This window comes from Microtus pennsylvanicus, chromosome 12, assembly GCF_037038515.1.
Source record: "Microtus pennsylvanicus isolate mMicPen1 chromosome 12, mMicPen1.hap1, whole genome shotgun sequence".
Taxonomy (NCBI): domain Eukaryota; kingdom Metazoa; phylum Chordata; class Mammalia; order Rodentia; family Cricetidae; genus Microtus; species Microtus pennsylvanicus.
The window spans coordinates 52,207,710-52,230,680 of record NC_134590.1 but is presented as its reverse complement, the minus strand read 5'-3'; the positions used below and the strand labels follow the sequence as shown (position 1 = coordinate 52,230,680).

Genomic DNA, 22,971 nt, shown 5'->3' with positions numbered 1-22,971 from the left:
GGAAGTTGAAAAATATCAGTGGTCACTGATACTCACTTAGCAATATGAACAAGAGATTAGTACAAATATATTCAGATATTAGATTTTATCTTATATATCCTGGTGGATAACTACAATAATAAATTACAGAATTTTAAAATAGTCTTATTTGGTTTCAAGGCTTTTTTCCCTCTGTTTTGTTCCACCTTAGAATCTCAAAGAAAAATGTAATGAGTGAAGAGGCATATGTGTGAATCTCCAACCCAGAATTTATTCTCAAGTAATTATGTAAAATTCTTAAAATTGTGATTTTGAGACAGAGTATCAGAATGTAGCTTTGGCTGGTCTGGACCTCACTATGAACACTAAACTGGCCTAGAACTCACAGTGATCCACCAGTCTCTGGCTCCTAAATGCTGAGATTAAAGGCCATCTTTCATGTTTTTTTTCTAGGTTCAATTCTTTCTAATTCTTTCCTGTTCCTTATAAGTCCGAACATCTCATTTCTGTTACTCTGCCCCCTTTCTGTTAGAAATTCGTTGTGACAATGTTTTTGAGAGTCAATTTCTAATACAGTTAAAAAACAGAAACCAAAAACTCCTCACAGGGAATCAAAGAATTCAGTGTAGTCAAGTTTTACTTTTCTTTTCTTTTACTGAATGAGTAAATTAACCACACACCGACAGTGTTGTAAATTTAAGTGCAAAAGCATTGAAGTGCTTTACTACAAATTACAACCTAGAAACACGTTAACTGAACAATTAAAATTCATACAATCAGATTTAGATATATAACAACACAAAGTAGGAACAAAATTACAGTACATGTACAACACAAGACAGATACATGAATTCATTAGAAAATATTGTAATAAATAATTCATGAATTATAGTGCAATTGATTTATGCATAAATATAACTAATTGCCTAACAATCAGTTTATATTAACAAAATCTGTCAAAATCAAGGCAGCCACAGAGTTTTACTAAATTACTGCGACAATGAAAATACTGCAATTAAAAACAAACACAAGTATCTGCACTGTAAACAACTAAAAAAAATCAGTCTCACTAAAGTCAGTATACAGTTTAATATAAAATTGTCATCAGCTACCAGAAATGCTTTAAACAACTTTACTGAGCAGTAGTTTTCTAAAAACAGAGGCACTGTTTTTTTCTTTTCCTTCTTTTTTATTTTAAATATAAAATACTTGAGGAACATTCAAATAAGTAGAAAGCACATAAGGGTTGCTTTCATGTTCATTAAAAGTCAGCTGAAACTGTACTTTTCAGAATCTGTCAATTAAAGTAGTAACTGGTAACTAAATTTATAAAGTACTTTGAAAGTATAACATAAAGGATATCTTAATAGAATCAGTGGGGAGAGGGGAACCCATAAACTTCCCTGCCTTTCCTAGTTTGTATAATCAAAAAGTCAACTCAGTAATACAAACATTATGTTTCTTTTAAAAGTTATGGGTTGATCATTACCTATAAACTATCAAAAAATATTTAATTTACTATTTGACCAAAAATAAATAATACAAGTACGAAAATGCTGCAAATTAACTATAATATTACCTATAAAACTACTGATCACTGTGAAGTCAATAGCAAAATGATCCCTGATATATGAATCCTGTAAAGTTTTTGGTCAGGTCATCTTTTAAATGATATAAAAGTGTTCTGTAAGTTTCCCTTTACTATAAACTTCTCAATCAATTTATCAATGTAAATATAGTGTGAGGAATAAAAAAGGTCAATACAATATAAAGATTATGTAATGCATTAGAGCTCCCAAAGTTTTGCAAGCAAAATTCTGTATAAAGAGGTCAAGAAAATTGTTTCTGAAGCATTTACTTTTTAAGTTTGTTTTTCAATGGGAATAGGGGGAAATATAATAAATAATCCATGTTCCGGTCCTCACAAAATATGGCTTAATTCTTTAAAAATAAAGATGACCCTGACAAATGCTGTCTTATAATCTATTATGTATATTTTCTTGGGGGAAGAAAAAGATGAGGAGGATTCATATCCTAGTATGCAGATAACATTAACAGCTGAACATGTTTAATACAGATCTCAGAGACCAAGTAATTACCTGGTTATATTTTTTTTTATTTTTTAGTTTCTTTCAATATATGTAAGCAGTTTTAAAGTTTAGTAGCTGAACAATCACATATTCATGTGATTATTAAACACACACAAACACAAGTGTAAAACACAAGTATTTGAAAAGGTGCACTCATTTTTTAAATTCAGCTGTAAGAATTCCTTTTGGACTTAGAAAAAGTGGCTTAGAAAAATGACCAGAACCTGAATTCTAACAGAGAAAAGGGGCACTGCGGAGGATTCTCATCTATAAAGCAAATCTCCATTCTTTACATGGAGGTACATGCTTTTTACTACCAAAACTCATACTCCATAAACCCAAATGAATACTCTGATCCATATTTTTAAAACTTTTATAAAAATTACCGGTCTCATATGAGTAGTAAAAGTTAAAATGCACTGCCCAGCTTCTAACTATCCAATTAGTAAAGAGTTTACATTACTGAATGTTCAAAACAGCTTCAGTGTTATATATCTGTAAATCTATTCAAGACCCTGAACAAACTGCAAATTTGGTTATTAGCAAAATGATAATGTATCACCCACCAAAATGAAATCTGTAATTCATTTTGATAAACTGAAAATGTTTTGAAATGTCACAGCAGCAAATATATTAAAGTTACACTGAGGTTTTTCAATAGGAGTGTGTCACAATCCTTAAAGTAGTCATAACATCAACTAACCAGCACATTTAACCAAAATGACCATTCTCAAGCTTGTTCTGTGCACATTATAAACATGCTCTAAGTTGCATTCCAACTTTCTTTTCTAACCTTACACATTAGCTTATTTTTCAAATGAAAAACAAAATTAAATTACTTTAATAATTAAATTTAAATTACTTTTTGTTTTTAGTAATCCATCTTATATTAAAGGATTCTATAGCTGCTGGGGTTAACTATGTCAGTTTTTAAAATTTAAATTATATACTTATAACCCCAACTTCCTGCTAAATCAACAATTAAATGATAAATATTAAATTTTACTATACATATCCTTTAAGGTTTTCTCTTCTATCCTGGTGGATGCACTCCAGTGCATTTTGTATTTCATAGAATGCACTGCAGTATATTTAATACTGTATCTATTAGTCACTCTTGGTGCAGAGAGAGCTATTTAACTTTGATGGGTTCTTTGACATACTCACAGTACTTGTAGTATGTTACACAAAAGTGTTCACAAACTATTAATATCATATTTCCATTATAAGATGGCTCAACTGAATGGCTAGAATGTTCTTTTACCAATAAAAATGTATCACTTGACAATTACTTGTTTTCCCACATTTTATGCTATTGACTACTAAAGAAAACCTGAATCTTTTTTTCACCTATTTATACAAGGATTAAATACAAACTATCAGAATTAATAAGCAACTCTATAATTCTGTCCACAGTGAAAACCCTGAATAAAACTTTTTCAAAAGGCATGTAAGTGGTTTTTGAACTGTAAAATTTCATGTCTCCTGTCAGAGTGAGCATTTGTAATTTCCATGTGTGTATATAGATACACACATACATACATACACACACACTCACACTCACATGTGCACACACACCTGTGCACACACACGCACGCACACACAGACATTCTCTAACAGTAATCTACACAGGCTTGCTGCTGTTTCTGCAGCTGCCAGTCCCTGAATCTGTCATATATAACCCAGTGTCTGGTAATCGTAGTTTCTTCTTCGGAGGAGTCTTCAGTGTTCCAGATCTTTCCTTTACCTTGTATTCTAAAGTGCTGTGAGGTACCCCATAAATTCCTTGTGCTTTGGAAACACTCATTTTTCCACTCATTACCATTGCAATGGCCTCTTCCATTATTTCATGATCATACTGCCGATAGCGGCCACGTTTTTTCCTGGGCTGCTTATTATCTTTCCGGTCTAATCCATCTTCAGTGTTCTCAGAGGTTCCATCAATTGTTCCATTTTTAGAATTAAGACACAAAGGAGAGAGGTCCCCATGTAGAAAGTAAGAGTCAACACTTGAGTGAGTTACAGGCCCAGAACATTCTATTTTGTTCTGTTTAGGGAGTATATTTTTCAGTTTTTGGAGAGCTGATCCTTCAAGGACTGAAGAGGTTTTGGAAACTTGATACATGACATCCAGCAGACCAGAACCATCAGGCTGTGATTTTGAAACTGAATTTACTCGTAGCTGAGGAATTTTTAACTGTACAGGAGGATTTGAAGTTTCATATTGAAGGCTTTCATTTTTTTCTTTAAACTGAGTAACCATTTTCTGTAGAGTTAACTGATGGAGGTAACTGGAAGCTGTTGGGAATTTTAATTCTGAGGTTTCAAGTAGGTTGAGTTTACTTTTTTCTGTGCGCTCTGCTTGAGCTCTTGCCCACAAGGCTACCTTTTGCAGCACAGCACAAGTTTCTTTACTGTCTTTATATGAGTAACTATCATTGAAATCTCGAGTTTTGTTTTTAAAAGATGCAGGCTTCCCTGCTGGTAAGGCTTCTAAGTGGAGAAGTAAAGTTTTTTGAGGTATGCCATAAAGTATGCCTGCTTTATTTATGTCCAGTGCTCCAGACTGAATGTCTTTCAAAGCTTTTGAGAGCAAACCATCTGCAAACTCAGCACTTCTTTCCACATAGTCCTCTCTGTTTCTGTGTAGTCTCCTGGATGGATGGAATGAAACGATGGTAAACTGATGTATGAGAGACTCTCACACAGCTATGGAAGGGGAGGGTCCACTCCTTTATTTTACTCCTTGCTTAGGTAACATCACTGCTTATGACAGATTAGGTCTGTGGAATGTAGTAGTTACTCCATATCAAAGCAAACGCTACAGTCCTGGTAGGACAATGTGTCAATGATACGGTGGCCTCAATGGGCAGACCTTCCAAGAACATAAAATCCTAACTGAGTATTTGTAAAAATATTCTCATGATGTTGCTTTTCCTCTGAAAGCTGCTTGCAGAGCAACACTTATAATTTTTATTTACAATTAGAGTTCCATTATAAAAACACCCAAATCCTCAAGGAGTTTTTGTTAGTAGAAACGTGACGTTACCGCTAAACAAGTAATAAAAGAGTCAACCCGTTTAAAGGGAATTTGCAGCACCAAGAGAACTCCCAAACACACATCTCAGTTCCACAGACTCTTTCCTCTGCATAGAACTGAAAATTTCAACAAAGACGTATATGAATAATTCCATTTGAGAATGTTACTCTATTTCAAATGCAACTTTGTAATCTTCTAAAGCCTGTTACACCTGTGACTCCAGCTCTATTACAGCCTTAGTTGAAATAAATTTATCTCAGATTTAATTGGGACAAAAAAGATTTCTATGCAGTTAATGAGAAGATGCAAAAGTTACAAAAAACCCCCCAAAATCCAACAGAACAGCATTTCACTAGTAATTGTTTATTTAAATTAATTTAGTGACAGTTTTAAAGACATGAAAGGGCTTTTTTGTGGTGATTACTAGATAAATATTAAGTTGCTGCCACCACACTAAAGCAAAAACTGTAAATATATATGCTAGTTTTAGAATTAGTAACTACAGCACTTTTAGAAATAGTTCATTCTTTTAAAAATCTAAATATTAAAGTTACATATTTCCCTTTAAATTGCCTCCTGAGTATTTCAAGTTATCTCACTTGTCCTGCTTCTTAGTTTGTATCCCATGATTAAATTGATAGTTCATTTTAGTAACATGAATTAAAGTTTGGTGATTGTTCTGATAACTTTTCTTTAACAGAAAGAAAAAAGAAAGAGAAAGGACAAATGAAAATATGAGAGAGACAAACTTATGAGTGACAAAAATTCTGAAGGGAAACTATGTCAGTCCTACTCAGCACAGTATTAAGTGTTTTCTGCAAGAAGGTATTTATATTGACATTGAATTATAATTCCTAGGTAATATTGCTTACCCAGCAACTGCATTTTCAGAAGAAGGATCACATATGGACGACTCTTCAGATTTTATGCTGGTTTTCTTTGTAGAGAGATCTAACACTCCATCCCCTATAATTATTGCAAGAGAAAAAACTTTATATTTTCAATAGAACACCAGCCCTTACATTTTACTATCTTATTTTGCTGATGTATTAATGCTATAAATCAACACCTATCTGATATAGTTTTAGGAATAGGACATGACTGGGAAGGTGCTACATAAGGAAAAAAGGAGAGGAGAGCTCGTACTGCCAGGTGGTAAGGAGACAGTGGTAAGGAGACATAACAAACGCATGATTTGCTTAAAATCAAATTTTGGTCACTTTCCCACGATTCTGCAGTGCTAAGTCAACTTGACAGTTCATCCATGATTGTTTTCCCAAGGCTGGCACTTTGGGAAATCAAAAGCAATGCAAGGATGTGTTATGAATGAGAACTGAATAATTACTTATCTACTACTTTAAACTGCTGAAATGTTACAAGAGTTGAATCTGTGCAGACATTATACTAAGACTAGATAAGCTACACATAACAATATAGAAAAAAGTAGGAAAGCCAATGGAAACAGCTTTTTAGTATTTTTTATTAAAATATAGTTATTACAGATATAATAGTGAGTTTTCACAAATAAAAAACTTAAATGATTCAGAAATTGTTTAAGGACAAGGCCAGCACAGAATGCATGATTAACTTAAAATCCAGTAAGAAATAAGGCCAAGAAGACACATCTTTCTTTTTCCTCAAAAACTGAAAAATTAAGCCTTTGGAAAGGAATCATGGAGGGAAAAAAATACCAGCTTAAAAGTATACCAAAAACCTAACAAGGTCAATCCTCATATTTAATTGTCTGGAGACATATAAAGATGAATGGATAAAACACCTTATTCATTGCCTCCTCTGGAGAAATAATCATGTACTGAGTGCTCATAATGTACATAGCAACATGGCAGAATGGCGGCACAAAAAGAAAAAAGGAAAAGAAAGAAAATCATGCAAAATGCCCATTCTCATGGTGCTCAGTAAAAGTAAAACAATTCGAGCTGCACAATGCTACCGCCGATGACAACAGTGCTGTCTAGGGAGGCACTGCAAAACAAGTTCATAAAATAATGGAGCTTGGGCTGAGCAGGTCACGCACATGTGTTCACATATTCACATACATCTTTTATTTATGTTTTAAAACATAGATTTACTACCTAGAAAAGGCTAATCTGGAACTTACTGACTAGCCCAGACTGACCTCTAACTTGTGATCTCCTGTCTTAGTACTAGGATTATAGCTGTTGAGAACCACACCCAGGTGTAGGACTGCTATTTATTAATAGGATTCTGAGCAAGGTAAGATTGAGAACAATCAAGCAGATGTACTGGAGAAGGCTCTAGATGGGATGGTATCTACAGAAGGACCACCATATAAAATTGCTCCAAGTAGAGTAACACCAGAAGAGGTAAGATCAGAAATGTAGCAGAAGTCATACAGGATCACATGGCCATGATTTCAATTCTGAAGGAGACAGGAAGCCACTGGAAGAGTCCAGCATCCAAGATTTTATCTTTATAAAGCATCAATGCTATGTGGAGACATGACCACAAAGGCCTGGTCAACAGGGAACTCCATGTGGAAAGCTCTATGCTGTTTCTCATCTCTAAGGCTCCACAATTTAGTTGTTTTCTTTCTCCTATTCTTCTCCCCTCATAGTCACAGATTCCTCCCAAATCTTAGGCATCGCCCGGCCAGCTGAGACATAATCTGGACTTAGTGGACTGTCATCACGCTAGGTTTCCATTACAGCATTGCTTATATGCATTAGTCACCTTCTAGCTGCTGTAGTTACATAGCCAGCACATCTATTTTATTCAGTAATGATGGAGGAAGGTCATTGGTTAAATAAAAAGAAACTGCTTGGTCCTCATTGGTTAGAACATAGGTAGGTGGAGTAAACAGAACAGAACACTGGGAGGAAGAGGAAGTGAGCTCAGACTCCACAGCTCTTCTCTCTGGAGCAGACGCCTCAGAGAGACGCCATGCCCCAGCTCCGACCCAGGATGGACTTAGGCTAGAATCTTCCCGGTAAGACCGGTGCTCACAGATTATTAGAGATGGGATGATTGGTATATCAGAATTAGCCAGTAAGGGCTAAAGCTAAAGGGCCAAGCAGTGTTTAAATGAATACAGTTTGTGTGTTGTTATTTCGGGCATAAGCTAGCCAGGCAGCCGGGTGCTGGGGACGCAGCCCCGCTGCTCTTATTACTACACAGTAATACATCACTCTGTCTGCAAGAGTGCCTGATCCAAGTGTTCAGAGTATATTTGCTAAATAAAAACCTGAAAAATTGGAAGAAACTTAGTGTTGAGTTATAGGTTAGAACACTTAGAAGTGTAAGGTGGGAGACAAAGTTTCTGCTACATAAAAGTTATTTCAAGTATCTTGGTCAGTTTACTAATTTAGCCCAATATGCTCCGTTTTCACCAAACCTTGTTATTTCTCATACATCTAATCACTTGAATTTAGTTAAGGATACTACACCTATCAAACATCAATAGAGCATTCCCTCTGTCTAGAAAGGGGAAAATTACTCCTAGTATTGTCTGAACTGGAAAAGAACAGTGGATAAGGAGGACAGCCTAGGAGACAGAATATTTCCTTGAACCTAGGAATAATTCCATCTACTGGTATTTCTCTTTCATATGTGTACATATCTAAAGTACTAAAGACTAATTTAGTAAATAAGAACTATGTATTCACTATGCTTTCATGACGATATACTTGAGGAAGAATGCTTCATTATCTCTAATATATTATACTTTGCTTTTCCTTCACCTGTTAGTATTCATGCACAATTTTCCTTCTTAGCAACTACGATGATGTAAGCACCATACCGTGTGTCACTTCATATTTAAGTTATAAGGACCTTCTCAAACTTATACCTGCAAATCGAAGTGCTAGACAATGGGCCATGTGCACATTTAACATTAGTAGGTATTTCAAATAGTCATAATTAAAAACAGTACATTCAGCATACAATTTATATGAAAAGAATAGAAAACTACTTTCCATTGAATGCATAAATTGATGGTATCAACAATTAGTCAAATAAAAGATTTCAAAAGATCTTAACTATATTTCTAGACATGTATTTACTCCTTATGAGAAAGCAAATTAGAAATACATATGAGCCAATAGTACATTAATTAATTTTAGGTGTCAGCACACAGTTATTAAGCTGTATTTTTCTGTCTGTTTTAAAACTGCCCTCAAGATAAAACAACACTCTTCATTTACTAGTTGCAGATTGGCATTTAACATTACAACTTAACATCCTGTGAGCAAACCCTAATGCAAAATATTCAGAATGCAGGTAACTAACTTTTAAATAATATATAATTAATTGTACATACAGTACTAGCAGAGATAAATTCAAAAGTGGACTGATATTTGAAAATTTAAGCTATGACCATAGTGAACAATTTCCTTGGCATAATACTTTATCAAGCCTTCTGACCAAAAATTAAAAACTGTTTATAAAATGTCCTCACCTTGCAAATTATTGACGAAAAATTCTTCACAACACAAAATTTTCTACTCTTCAAAAGTCATGTTCTTTTTCATTTCTGACTAGATTTGTTACTCTGAACTCAGTTATATGGTATTCCACTAGCCTTCCTAATTTCTACCCATCTTTCAGCATTATCCCCTACTTAGTTGCACAGAATCTTATGTATATCAATTCTATACTATGTCACTTTCTTATAATTTTCCTGGTCTAAAACCATCAATCCATTAGGGTCTGAGGGGTAAGCTGGGTTAGAGTCTATTTAAGCTTTATAGTTAAAGAGATTTTCTCATATTTGCTTCTTAAAATAATGATACAAAAATGGTAGTAATCCAATAATTATTATCTTAACCTATCACTGGCTTACTCAAGTCTGTATTACACACAGCACATATAACCAGCACACAGAATTATATACAGTAGATTCTTACTGACTAATGGATAGTACTGAGATCAGTGACCTTTGTTCACTGAATCAGTAATGATCATCTAGGAAAGAGTGTTAGCAGCTTCACCAAAAGAGCTAAAAGTGACTTTTAATCAATTCCTTTATTGGCTGGATTCTAAAAATCTTAAAGAGTTACTTCAGAAATGTCAAGATAACCATTACCGTTAAATTGAATATGAATATTAAGTGAGAAAAACATCTGTTAACTTCTCAGAATATTATTGGTCTGTAGTTACTATATAATGCAAATCAGGAAGTTCAGTCATACTCCACTATCGACATGAGTTCAAAAGTCTTTGAAGCCACATTATCTATCATGAATATTAAATATATAAAACAAATGATGACTCGTTTCATGAAGGACAGTGAATACAGATGAAAAGGCAACTATTTTATATTGTCTGGACAGAGAAAAATTATTTAAATTAAATTCCAGCAAAATGTTAAAGTTATCACTAGTAATGAAATTGTCATAATCACTGCTTGACACAAAGTGATGCCAATATCATTAAAAATCCTTCAGGCCATCTTCATCTTACCTCTCTGGCCATTCTTTAACTATCTCTTCAAACAGGACCCTTCCTCCCTTCTTCACCCAATGCATTGTTTAGTAAGTCTTTAGCCCTTTTATTATTTTACTCTTAGGGGAAGTCTTATGGTTTCAGCTGTTAACCATGGGTATTTAACTGATAGCCAGAAAATATTTGTAGCTTCATAAAATCAAAGATAGGTAAAGCTACAATTCTTTTCTACGATGGGAAGTACACAAAAGTGCCTTTGTTGGGTTTGACTGAATGGTCAAGGGACTTGAAGAGCATGGCTGGAAAATTGGTGAGAAAGACATGTGAGTACATGGAAACTACATGGAAAGACCTCTTTAAATGGACAAAGGACATGAGGTTATTTCGATCCCATGTAAATGCTTATTAAAAGGTTCCTTTAGCAGAGGAATCCAACAGTCAAGTAGACAGCATGACCCATTCTGTGCAGTCAGCCTTTCTCTGCTCATCCCTATTTGTTACTGCACAAGGGCCATGAACAAAATGGCTACGCTGGAGCGATGGCTTGACAAGATGGACTTTCACTTGACAAGGCTGGCCTGACTACAGCCGCTAAGTGCCAAATCATCAAGCAGCAGAGACCAACACTGAGCCCCTAATTTGGTGCCATTCCCTGTCAGTGACATGGTGGTAGGTTAACTAAATCAGACCACTTCCTTCATGAAGAGAGTAATGCTGTGTCCTTACAGGAGTAGATGTTTATTCTGGTTATGGATTTTTCTGCATATAATGCTTCTGCCCAAACTACCATCCATTCACACAATACTCCACACAGCATCACTTTTAACAAAGGAACTCATTTCATAGCCAGAAAAATATGGCAGTATACCCAATGTCATGAACTCCACTGGTCATACTATGCTCCCCACGATCTTAAAGCAGTTAGCTTGATAGAATGGTGAAGTTGCCTTTTAAGCATTTCCAGCATAAATAGGGGGCAATAGCTGGAGTGCTGGGGAAAGTTATCTAGAAGGCAGTATATGCTTGGAAACAGTGTCTGTTTATGGTACCGTTTATTCTATAGCTAGGATTAACAGGTACAAGAATCAAGGGGTGGAAACTAGGAGCTACCACTCACTATCACTGCTAGTGACTGACTAGGAAAACTTTTGATTCCTGTTCCTGTTACCTTATACTTTACTGGCTTACAAGTTTGGTTCCAGAGAAGGGAGTACTTCTATTAGGAGACACATTAAACTTTATACTGAACTGGTTATTTTGGACTCTGATGCCCTTAACAGATGGATAAAAAAGGAACAACATGGACTAGAGAAACTGACTAGTGATTAAGAGCACTAGCTGTTCTTGTAAGACCTGGGTTCAGTTCCCAGCACCCACATGGTGGCTGAAAATCATCAGTAACTCAAGTTCCAGAGACTCTGATGCCCACTTCTGGCTTCTGCAGGCAATGCAAATATATAGTAACAGATATACATGCAGGCCAAAAACCTACACAATAAAGAAATCTTTAAAAAGGAGGAGGAAAGCAAAAAGAAAGAGAGAGAGAGGGATGGATGGAGGAAAAGAAGGAAGGACAGACAGACAGAAAGAGAAGAAAAAAAAGGTGTTAGAAGGGGTGACTGATCCAGACTACCAAAGAGCAATTGGAAGTAGGGAAGATTACATCTGTAGTGTACGAGATTCTCTAGGGTGTCTCTTGGTGCTACCATATGATTAGAGCCAATGGGTAACTACAACAACCCAATCTAGGCTGGATGAAAAAGGGCACAGACTTTTCAGGAATGAAAATATGGGTCACTACTCCAGTAAAAGAACTAACACCTGCTGAGGTGCTTGCTGAGGGTGGAGGAAATACAGAACGGGTGTTTATAAAGTTATAAATCTATTTACAGAATAGTAGTTATAAATATCAGATGAGGCCACACAAACCACTGCAGAATCAAGTCATATGATCATTTCTGTCTTACTTTATTAAGAACATGTTTGTGCACAAATACATATCTATTAAAATAGTATGTTTTCTTTTCTCTATTTACCATAGAAGGTAATATTGATTGAGGTTAAGATCACCAGTTGATGTAAATGTACACTATTATATTTAAGTTATGAGAAGCTAAAAGACTAATCATTGTTTGGTGTTTATTTATGATGAGTTTTCTTTCTTTTCTTCCTTTCAAACAGGTCTCATATAGTCCAGACCGGCCCTGAACTTCTGAACTTCCTGCCTCTACCTTCTAATTGTTGAGAATATGAATGTATGTAGTATCTTACTGTATTCAATTTGCTGAAATTTATTTAGGATTTTGAACTTAATGTTTAAGTTTCATTTTTCCTTTATTTTTGCCATCCTTTCTTATTTGCAACTCTAAGTTTGTCATATAACAAGGCTCATGTGCTAGCCTGTAGAATGCTAAATTGCTTCTGTAAAATGAGAGGAGATATAAAATACAGACATCAAATGAAAATTAAAAAAATAACTTGTGCTTACAATGTACAAAAGTCAAAGTACAGATACATATTTTTTTAAGCCTTACATTGCAGCTTTATTTTACCCTTCTAATAGACTAAAAACTTAATATTGCTTATAAACATAACTAACATAGTCTAAAATTAGGGACCAAATAAGGGGTATTACTTCTCTGCTTCAATATTGATGGATCTCACACACAGTCATGATGTGGGAGTCCCTTCTGTGTGCTGTGATTACCACTGATGAATAAAGAAACTGCTTGGCCTACTGATAGGGGAGAACTTAGGTAGGTGGGGAGGACAAGACTGAATTCTGGGAGAAAGAAGGATGGAGTTAGTGGAATGCCATGGATCCACTGCCGGAGATAGACGTGCCAAAACTTTGCTGGTAGGCTACAACCTCATGGTGATACACAGATTAATAAAAACGGGTTAAATTAAGATGTAAGAGCTAGCCAGTAAGAAGCTAGAGCTAATGGGCCATGCAGTGATTTAATTAATACAGTTTCTGTGTGATTATTTCAGTTCTGGGTAGCTGGGATGAACAAGTGGCCCCTCCTGCAACACTGTTGTCTCCTCTAAACAATGACCATGATATGCTCACCCTTAAAGTCCTAACGCCAATACATTCTAAGGTCACTTCAACAATACCTTTCTTTTTACAGCTACAAGAAGTAACATGATCTCTAAACCATGCTGATAAAAGCTGTTTGTTCTCTCATCTCCAGATAAGCTGTTTATTTGGTATCCCCCCCACACTGTCTTTCTTCTGTGAAGTCACAGATACAGGACACATGAACCCTTCTTTATATAAATACAGCATGGTATAAATGAAAATGTATTGCTGTTATGCTTAGTTATGTGAATGTAGTGTATTTATCACAGGTACAACTTCCCCTTTCTCAGTTACATCATAAAAAACTGGATGAAGGGGGACCTGGAGAGATGGCTTAGCAGTTTCAAGCATCTGATGCTCTAAAGAGGACGTAGTTTGGGTCTCAATAACCACATAATGGCTTACAACCATCTGTAGCTCTAGTTCCAGAGAATCCAATACTCTCTTCTGACTTCTGAAGTCACATGGCATGCATGTGGTACACTGACATACATGTAGAGAAAACATTCATACATATAAAAAATAAATCTAAAATATAAATAACAAAAACCTACCGCATGGTAAAGCATCTATTTCTCATTTCAGTGTAGAAACAAAAGAACAAATACTAAATTAATGTCTAGAAAACAATTCTTTCTCATAGTATCTCTTTATATATACATGTCCTTTATTTTTAAGTTGGATATAGAGATACTTAACCATTATGAAAACACAAAACATCAAATTTTCTCTTATAAACTATGTAGTACAGGGGCCTGGAGAGATGGCTCAGTGGTTAAGACCATATACTATTTTTCCAGAGGACCTAGGTTTGCATCTCAGAACCCACATTAACAGGCTCACAACTGTGTGTAAGGTCAGCTTAGATATTTGACTCCCTCTCTGGCCTCCCTGGGCATCTTCACTCATGTGCACTAGCACCACACACACATAAATAAATCTTAAAAATGTAAATGTACACTTTTTAATCTCTAGGCTATGCCATATAAATGAATCAAGGAAAGATGACTTCCCGTTTGAACATAAAACATCCATGTTTAAATGTTTTAAAACAAAAACAGTAGGTATTACATGCTAAACAAACAACGTACCTTGCTGAGTGGTTTGCTCTTGCGTTCGAGTCACAGTGAGGTCTAAGGGGCCTTCCTGCTCATCCTGAATGCAGTGCTCTGCTTGGTTCATTTGGATACTTTTGTATACGAGACTTGCTCCAATCGAACCATTTCTATTCTCTTGGATTTTACCACTCTTTGAAATGTACTCAATGGCAAACTGACGTATCATCTTTTTCATTAGTTCCTGAGCAACTAAGGGAATGTTAGGGTCACAGTTCTGAGGAAGATCTGGGAAAGAAATAAACACAGTATCATTAGAAGGCAAATACAAACAACCAAGGAGTTTTACAAGAAAATTACATTAGCACTATCTATAAGCAATCCACAGTGGCCAGCAGTCTCTGTGTCTTAGAAATGGCAACTATGTAGATGCAGTTTTGCATTTCTTCCAAAAGTCACTTTTTAAAAAATTCATTTATTTCTACCCAAAACAAAAGTACAGATCAAAGAATTAGTCATCAAAGCAGGAGTTATCTCCATAGTTAAATGTTCAAATATTCTATTAGATATTAAGATTAAGTTTAGTATTCAAATACAAACTTTATATATGAGCCAAGGGTAGGCCATATACAACATATATCAGTGACTAAGAAGACATCTGAACTGTTTGAACTCTCTACCAATGTTTTTTTTAACACTCTGTCAAATGTGCTTCATATATTACTCTGAAGGTCATCAATGATTTATATTCTTTTACATAGAGAAATTATCACTATCAAGAACATCAAGCAAGTACAGCAGCATAGACAGCAGCAATCTAGATTCAAGATTTACTAATATCCTATCACAATTGCTTTCTTTTCTTAAATTTGTGAAGCCACTAAAAACAAGCTATCTAGAACTAGGGTATTTCACTTTTTAAAAAAACTCACAACAAACTTCTATAAAAGGGTGGTATTAGTTATTACTGTAGATCTTGATCCTACAAAACAGGTTGATCTGCTACAACCTTAGTAGTTTCACAAAGACACAGGCACACACACACATGCATACTACAAAAATAGACATACACCCTCTTCTGGCAGAACCTGTAAAAAAAAAATCAAATGACTTTACTGTATCAAGTTTAGGAGAATGGCAGGTCATCCATAAACACTGAGTAACAGCAAGACACTTTGGCCTAGTAGTAACCTTTTTTAACAAACAGATCTGGCCTTATTTGATTCCCATTATTTGTTCTAGTTTTCAGAGGTAGGAAGAATGAAAAACTGTGAGATTATTGAGCACACTTGGGAAGGCTTCCTGTTTCTTCCAAACAGACCTGTTAATAAATGTGACCTGTTATCAGAGGTTATAGTTTGTAAGAATAAGAGAAGCAAACAGACATAGACTGAGTGGTATTTTGTATATCAGAGTTAAAATGGCAAGTAAGTTTTCACACTTGAAATGATAATATACAAGCTCCAGTGGCTATATGCTTCCTAATTAAAGCAAAATAAACAGTTTCTTCATTGCATACAAAAATTACCAAGACAATTAATTATTACCTTCATGAAAACTGGAAGGTTTCTATAAAAATTCATTTTTAAAAATTAAATTTTGCTTCACATTATCTGTTTTTAAGATGGTAGTTTCACAGTTAAGTATTTTTGTGTAAAATCCCTGCAGTCTATTGGTTAGTGTCACTCACCAGTTCACAATGATTAAATTTACCACAGAAAAAACAAAAACAATTCAGTTCATTGAACAACTAGATCACATCTGAGTTTAAAGCTAAGTTTAAATTCTGTTCTATTCATTAAGTCACATTTTGTCCCCTTATGGTATACTATGGAATATGTACAAGTGAGAGGGCATAAGAGAAAGAGACATTTCTCAGCTGTTCAATAGTTAATATTACTCTGAAGATGCTTGTGCAACCGTTATAACTCCAAAAAAAGAAGTGTAACTTAAGATCCATATAAGCAAGTTTAAACTCAAGTTTATGGGCAAGTATCATCTGAAAGGATATGCAGATTATATTGTTAATACCAAAAATGCGATAAGAAAAACCACTAATCCAAATCATCATGGCCAAATTAATTAAAGCAGACAATTAAAGCAAGCTTCTCCATTTGTGTACATGGGCTGCCTCTCCCTAAGTTGGGGGGAGGGTTGAGAGGATCAGCATTAGAGATGAAGAAGACAAGGCTTTTGTAGCTCAGGGATAGGCGTTTTTCAAATAGAGGGTTTAGTGGGCAAGACAGGAGGGGTTACAGAAGCCATTTACCCCGTTGGTGACAGATGCCAGAACATTAGCCAGAAAGCTACACACAGATTAATGAAGATGGGTTAAATTAATATCTAAGAGTTAGCTAATAAGAAGCTAGAGCTAATGGGCCAAGCAGTGTTTTAAATAATATAGTTTCTGTGTGATTATTTCAGCCTGAACAGCCGGGAACCAACAAGCGGCCTCCTTCAACACACTGCATTATTTAAAATACTCTCATTAAGACTGCAAGGCCTGCCCTTTTCTGAAGAGAAATGAAGGAGTGGATGAGGAGGAGATTGGTGAAAGGGACTGGAAGGAGGAAAGGAAGAGGAATTGGTGGTTGGGATTAAAAATAAATAAAAAAAGATAGATGATAGACAGACCGACAGACAGATAAAGGGAAAAATATTACAAGAGACAGGGGGTCAAGGGGTTGACTGTGAGGCTGTCTATCCTAGGAATGAGCTATGCTCATAAAGTTTCACAAGCATGATTACCTAAACATGAGCTGAACAAGGACAGCATAAAACATGTTAAAACAGACGGGAAAGACCACAAGGCCTCAACCCTACACAAAGAATTATAGGTAACTAAGGACTGCTCAGAGTGGGAGAAATAGTCTTCACAGGGAAAGAACACACCAATTAGTTAAGTAATACTAAATGATCAGCTCTGAAAACATACATACAATTAACATTATCAAGAGCAGGTGTGTTTATGTCTTTAGGAATAAATGTGTATCTATATATATATGTGTGTGTATGTATGTATATCCATGTAAATAATAATGAAAAAAGAGACCATGAATTTGAAAGAGAATGAATAAGGTTATAGGAGGGATGGGGGAGAAGGCGTTGGAGGGAAGAAAAAGGAGAAAGCAATTACATTAGGGGAGAAAGTATTACATTTTAAAAATAGAGAAAATAAAAAATACAATACCTTTACTTTTAACATGTTATACAAGGAAATAATTATGATCCACATATGGGGGGAGAGTTCAATAAGAAAATGTCTTTGAGGAAACCTAATGTTTGCACTTAATAGAAACTAAATCACTGATTCGGAAATAGACTCAAAGTTCTAAAGAAGTATAAAGAGAAAAAACAGTGCACCAAACAATCTGTAGATAAACAGAAAATATATAAAAAGCATAAATCTGGAGTGAAAGAATACTATTTAAAACTAAGAGTTCACTCTAACAGAAGAATGAATAAACCCAAAGACTGATCAAGTGAGATTATTCAGGCAGCTGGAAGAAAGGAAGAGCAAGAGAGAGAGAGAGAGAAAGAAGGGAAGCAGAAGATGAGGGCAACAAAGGCTTCAGACTCATGGAGTTTAAACATATCCTTGAAGACAGGAGACAGAGTAAAAAAGACACAGCCTGAAAAACGTGATACTGCCCCAATTTGATGAAAAACATCTGTCTACACATTCAGAAAGTCAACTAAATGACAAGCAGAGTAAGCTCTGCCAGGTTCATATTTAGATATATTCACATCAAACTGCCAGAAAAATGGAAAACAATAAAGCTTGAATGTAATGAGAAATACAAATAAAATCATACAAGGGAGATTCAGTAAAATTAATAACAAACTTCACACCAGAAACCATGGAGGCCAGAAGAAATAAAGAGTGCAAAAGTGTGGTAACCAAAGAGTAACATGTAAAACAAATGGATTTCTGTCCAAAAACTATCAATGTATGTGTTTCTAAGCTTTCCTTCTTCCTATCTCATTTAGAAAGAATGTATAATAGAAGTGTTATGAAACTAAGTTGGTCGACATCCTCTGTCTAAAGATCAAATAGAATGACAGTAACAACATAAAGGAATTAAGAAAGAGTGAGGATATACGGCAATAAGCTTTACATATATTTTTAAAGTTGCTGGTATTCATTCAAATAGGGCTATTGCATGTTAAGATGCTAACTGTAATCTCCATGATTATCAAGAAAATATTTGAAATAATAATCCTAAAACCAGCAACAAAATTAAATGTCTACTACAAAAGCATCACAAAGGAAAGTCACAAAGGAGGCAAAGGGAAACCAAAAAGAAACAAGACATGAAGAAACCAAGTAACAACATGACTAATAGAAATTCAACTTTATCAGCATTTATATTAAATATAAGCAGACTAAACATTCCTAGCAATATACATAAACCTGGAGAATGGGTTTGAAAATTAATTAATTATTCAAATGTATGCTGTTAAAAGAGATACATTAAACTCAAAGGCTAAAACAGGTTTAAAGAAAAAGACTGAAAAAAAAAAACCACAACATGAAAAAGACAAGTAAACTTTATAGAAAAGTGAAAAGGATCAGTAAGATGAACACAGCTCTACCACACATACAGAATGCCGTGACATTAACAGGAAAATACGTATTGATATCAAGTGCACATGGAAATTCTCCACGAAGAGGGATATGTTATGCTTCAAGACAAGTCTCATGTTGAAGAATTAAAAACATTTGAAGGATTTGCAAGCACGAGGACCCCAATTCCATTTTCAGCACCCACATAAACCTGTGCATAGTGACATGTTCCTGTATCCACAGAACAGTGGAGGAAGAAATAGTAGGATATTTGGGGTCTCCTGGACAGAGAGCCTAGCCAAACTGTCAAATTCCAGATTCAGTGACAGACCGGTCTCAAAAAGTAAAGTTTATAGGGACTGAGGAAGACACCCGCCTCCACACACATGTATCCCCTTCAGCATGTGCACATACATTTGGACACACACAGTCAAGAGTTAGAAGGAGTATTATGATCAAGTATAATTTGAATGAAACAAAATCAATATACTAACAGGTAGGAGATACAGCTAACAGTGCTTGGAAGTTTATAGCTCTAAACATATACAAAAAAAGTCTAAATCAATATCCTCATGTCCCACACTAAAAGAAAATGAATTAAAAACTGAATCAAATCAAGCAGAATGTAAATATATGGCTAGAAAAGAAATCAATGAAATACAGAATGGAAAAACAAAACCAATAAAACTAAAAGTTCATTACTTAAATAAATAAAATTAAAAAATGTAAAACATTAACTAGACTGATAATGAAAAACTAGATAAGTTTATAGTTGCAAAAACTGGGGTGAAAAGTAATACCAGTGATTTTAAGAAAAAAACACAGAGAAATATAAGAAAATACTATAAAAATGATACCTCAATACATCAAATAACCTAGGCAAAATAATCTAATTCCTAGAAAAACACAGCTGGCTAACTGACTCAAGAAATAATAACAGAAAGTCTGTGCAGACTTAAAGCAGGTAGAGATCAAATCAATAAACAAAAACACTTACTGCAGGGGAAAAATACAGAAGCAGATGGTTTTGATGGCTATTTTGCCATCAGACATTTAAACAAGAATTAGTTCAAAATCTTCTAAAACTCTTTAAGTCAAAGGCGGCTATACTAACTCATTCTGTAAGATTATAAATCTGATGTCAAGACAGGACAAAACAGGTATATTGAACACTATCAAAAGAAAATAAACAAGGAAGTGGTGGCACATGCCTTTAACTCTAGCACTTGAAAGGCAGAGGCAGACAGATCTCGGTGAGTTTGAGGCAGGCCTGGTCTACAAAGTGAGTTCCAGGGTAGCCAGGATTGTTATACAGCAAAACCCTGTTTTGGCGAAACAAAACAAAACAAAGGAGAAAAAATTATTCATTTCACACACACACACACACACACACACACACACACAAATATAATCAAACAGAGTCCTGCAATACATAAAACGGGCTGAATAACAAAACAAGAGAGGCTTATCCCATGGACTGTAGTTTGGGTCAACAAATAAGAATCACCTAGTAACCGTAAAATTACTTATTAATAGAACACATCACAGAAAAGCATCATTTCCTTAAATGCAGAAAAAGCACTTAACAGCATGCAGCAAGCCTTTTTAATAACAGCACTAACACACTAAAAATAGAAGACAACTACTTCAATCCACATGGCATAGTCAAAAGGGTTGCAAACGTTGTAGTTTCCCCTCTTTGTGAGAAAGGATTTCACTACGAAGCTCTGTTGGACACTGCAATCTTCCTACGAGTTTTCTTTTTTTCTACATTACTGGACACTAAAATAAAGGAATGGGCCATAGGGCATAACTTCTTAATCCTGAGCTGTTGGAATTAACTAAAATATTAAACTCTTTATAATAATTTTCTGGGTTCTATTTTTAACCTATATTATTTTGATTCACAGATTCAATTTGTTATTTGTTAGAATTTCATTATGTTTGCTTTTATTATGCTATCATATAGGAATGGACAGTTTCTTAGTGCTTATTTATAAAGGCTGATTAATCTATAATTGTATGTATGCATGCCTGTATGTGTGTGGAGGTGAGTGCATTGGAATGCAGGTGCCCACTGCGGCCAGTAGAGGATGTCATATCTGCTGTAGCTGTGAACCATCTGTAAGAATGCTGGAAACCAAACTCAGACCCTTTGCGAGAGAAGCAAGCATGCTAACCACTAGCCTTTTCTCTAAGTCCCTCAGCATTTATTTTTGACTAGCTTTTTTATCTGTGTTGAAACCTCTATGAAGAACATTCAAGTGACAGATTTTATGATACTTGATAATCCATTTTAATAAATTATTAGATAATTGATATTTTCATTTACATTTTCCTTACTGCCAGTTTTTCTTTCAAAACATTCTTCTCCTTATTATTTTCCTTCTACTGGTTTAGAAATAATATCTTTATTACTTACTGGATGTTTTCAAAAGCTTATTTTTTTTATCAATGTCTACACTTAACCAATTTGTCCTATAACGTGTAAAGAACAAGTCTTTAGTTTTAGTCATATCATGATTTCCAGGTACTGTTTGGCATGAGTCTCTGCTCTAATTCTTTCCGACTTGACTGTCATTAAACACATAATAGCTATTTTGTTCTACTTTTTGTTTCTTAGCACGTTCAATATTTTAAACTTTTAGCTCAACTATTCATGGCTTTTTCAGAATTCTTACTTTCAGTAACTCTTGCTATGTACAACATACTGTTTAAAAGTCTGTTTTAAATTTCCATTGTAGTGATTTGAATTTTTAGATATTCTGCTTGTTTACTTTATATATGCTTCACTGTCAAAAAAACTTTAAAAATTTTAAAAATATTTATTTATATTTTTGCAACAGGGTCACTTGTATCTCTGGCTGGCCTGAGCCTCCCTGTATGCCATCATGCCTAGCTAAATGCATTTATTTTATGTGTATGAGTGTTTGGCCTTGCATGAATGTATGTGCATCACATGCAAACTTGGTGTTCAGGGAGGAAAGAAGAGAGCAATGGATCCCCTGAACTGCAGCTATGGATGGTTGTGATCTCATAAGAGAGTATTGGATACCCAAGAACTGGAGTTATGGATCCTTGTGAACCACCACTTTGTTGGTGCTGGAAAGAGAACCCAGGTCCTCTGAAAGAGCTTTTTACTGCCTTGCCATCTCTGCAGTCCCATGCTGTACTAGCTGTTAACCCACGTTTTTCATTCTTTATTATTTTAAAGAAAACCTTGTTTATTTAATGGATTTCTTTCTTTTATAAACACAAGTGTTTTGACCACATGAACGTATGTGTACCATCTGCATGCTTAATGCTCATGGAGGCCAGGAAGGGTGTCAGATACCCCAAAAACTGGATTTAAGATAGTTTTGAGCCATTATTTGGGGGCTGGAAATCTAACTCGGCTCCTCTGCAAGAGGCAAGGCTTTCAACTGTTGAGCCATTTCTCCAACTCCAAACCTTGTCTTTGATGATATGGTCTTACTCTTCATTATTTTCTTCCAGTTTTTTTTTTTTTTTTGCAAATAACCTTACTTTCTTTCGTATGTTATAATCTACTTATTTGGGGAAAAAGTAAATGTTCTAGAGAACTTTGTATCCGGGAATGTCCTAAAATTAATTAAGGATGTGTTCCTTGTTTGTTTCGTTTTACCAGGTTCCTGGAGGAGATTGACCCATAATTTTATAATAAATTTCAGATTTCTGAATCAGTGTGAATTTGGAATCTTAATTGTTAAGGTACT

The 22,971-nt window shown here is 35.0% G+C and overlaps 1 protein-coding gene across 11 annotated transcripts in view; it reads right to left on the bottom strand.

The window, feature by feature from the left end:
- Lcorl (ligand dependent nuclear receptor corepressor like) overlaps nt 1-22,971 on the bottom strand; it is a 148,482-nt gene that overhangs the window by 28,905 nt on the left and 96,606 nt on the right. For 7 of the 11 annotated variants that reach the window (XR_012907284.1, XM_075943625.1, XM_075943626.1 and 4 more), the window contains 2 exons: nt 14,707-14,958; nt 5,982-6,075 (listed from right to left, as the gene is read on the bottom strand). Coding sequence is in view for 10 of the 11 variants with exons in the window: in XM_075943625.1 (XP_075799740.1) it covers nt 5,982-6,075; nt 14,707-14,958 (346 nt within the window). In the remaining variant the exon portion in view is untranslated. Of the gene's footprint in view, nt 1-1,176; nt 4,724-5,981; nt 6,076-14,706; nt 14,959-22,971 lie in introns of those variants that run through there. The other 4 variants (XM_075943623.1, XM_075943624.1, XM_075943629.1 and 1 more) reach the window with 4 other exon arrangements.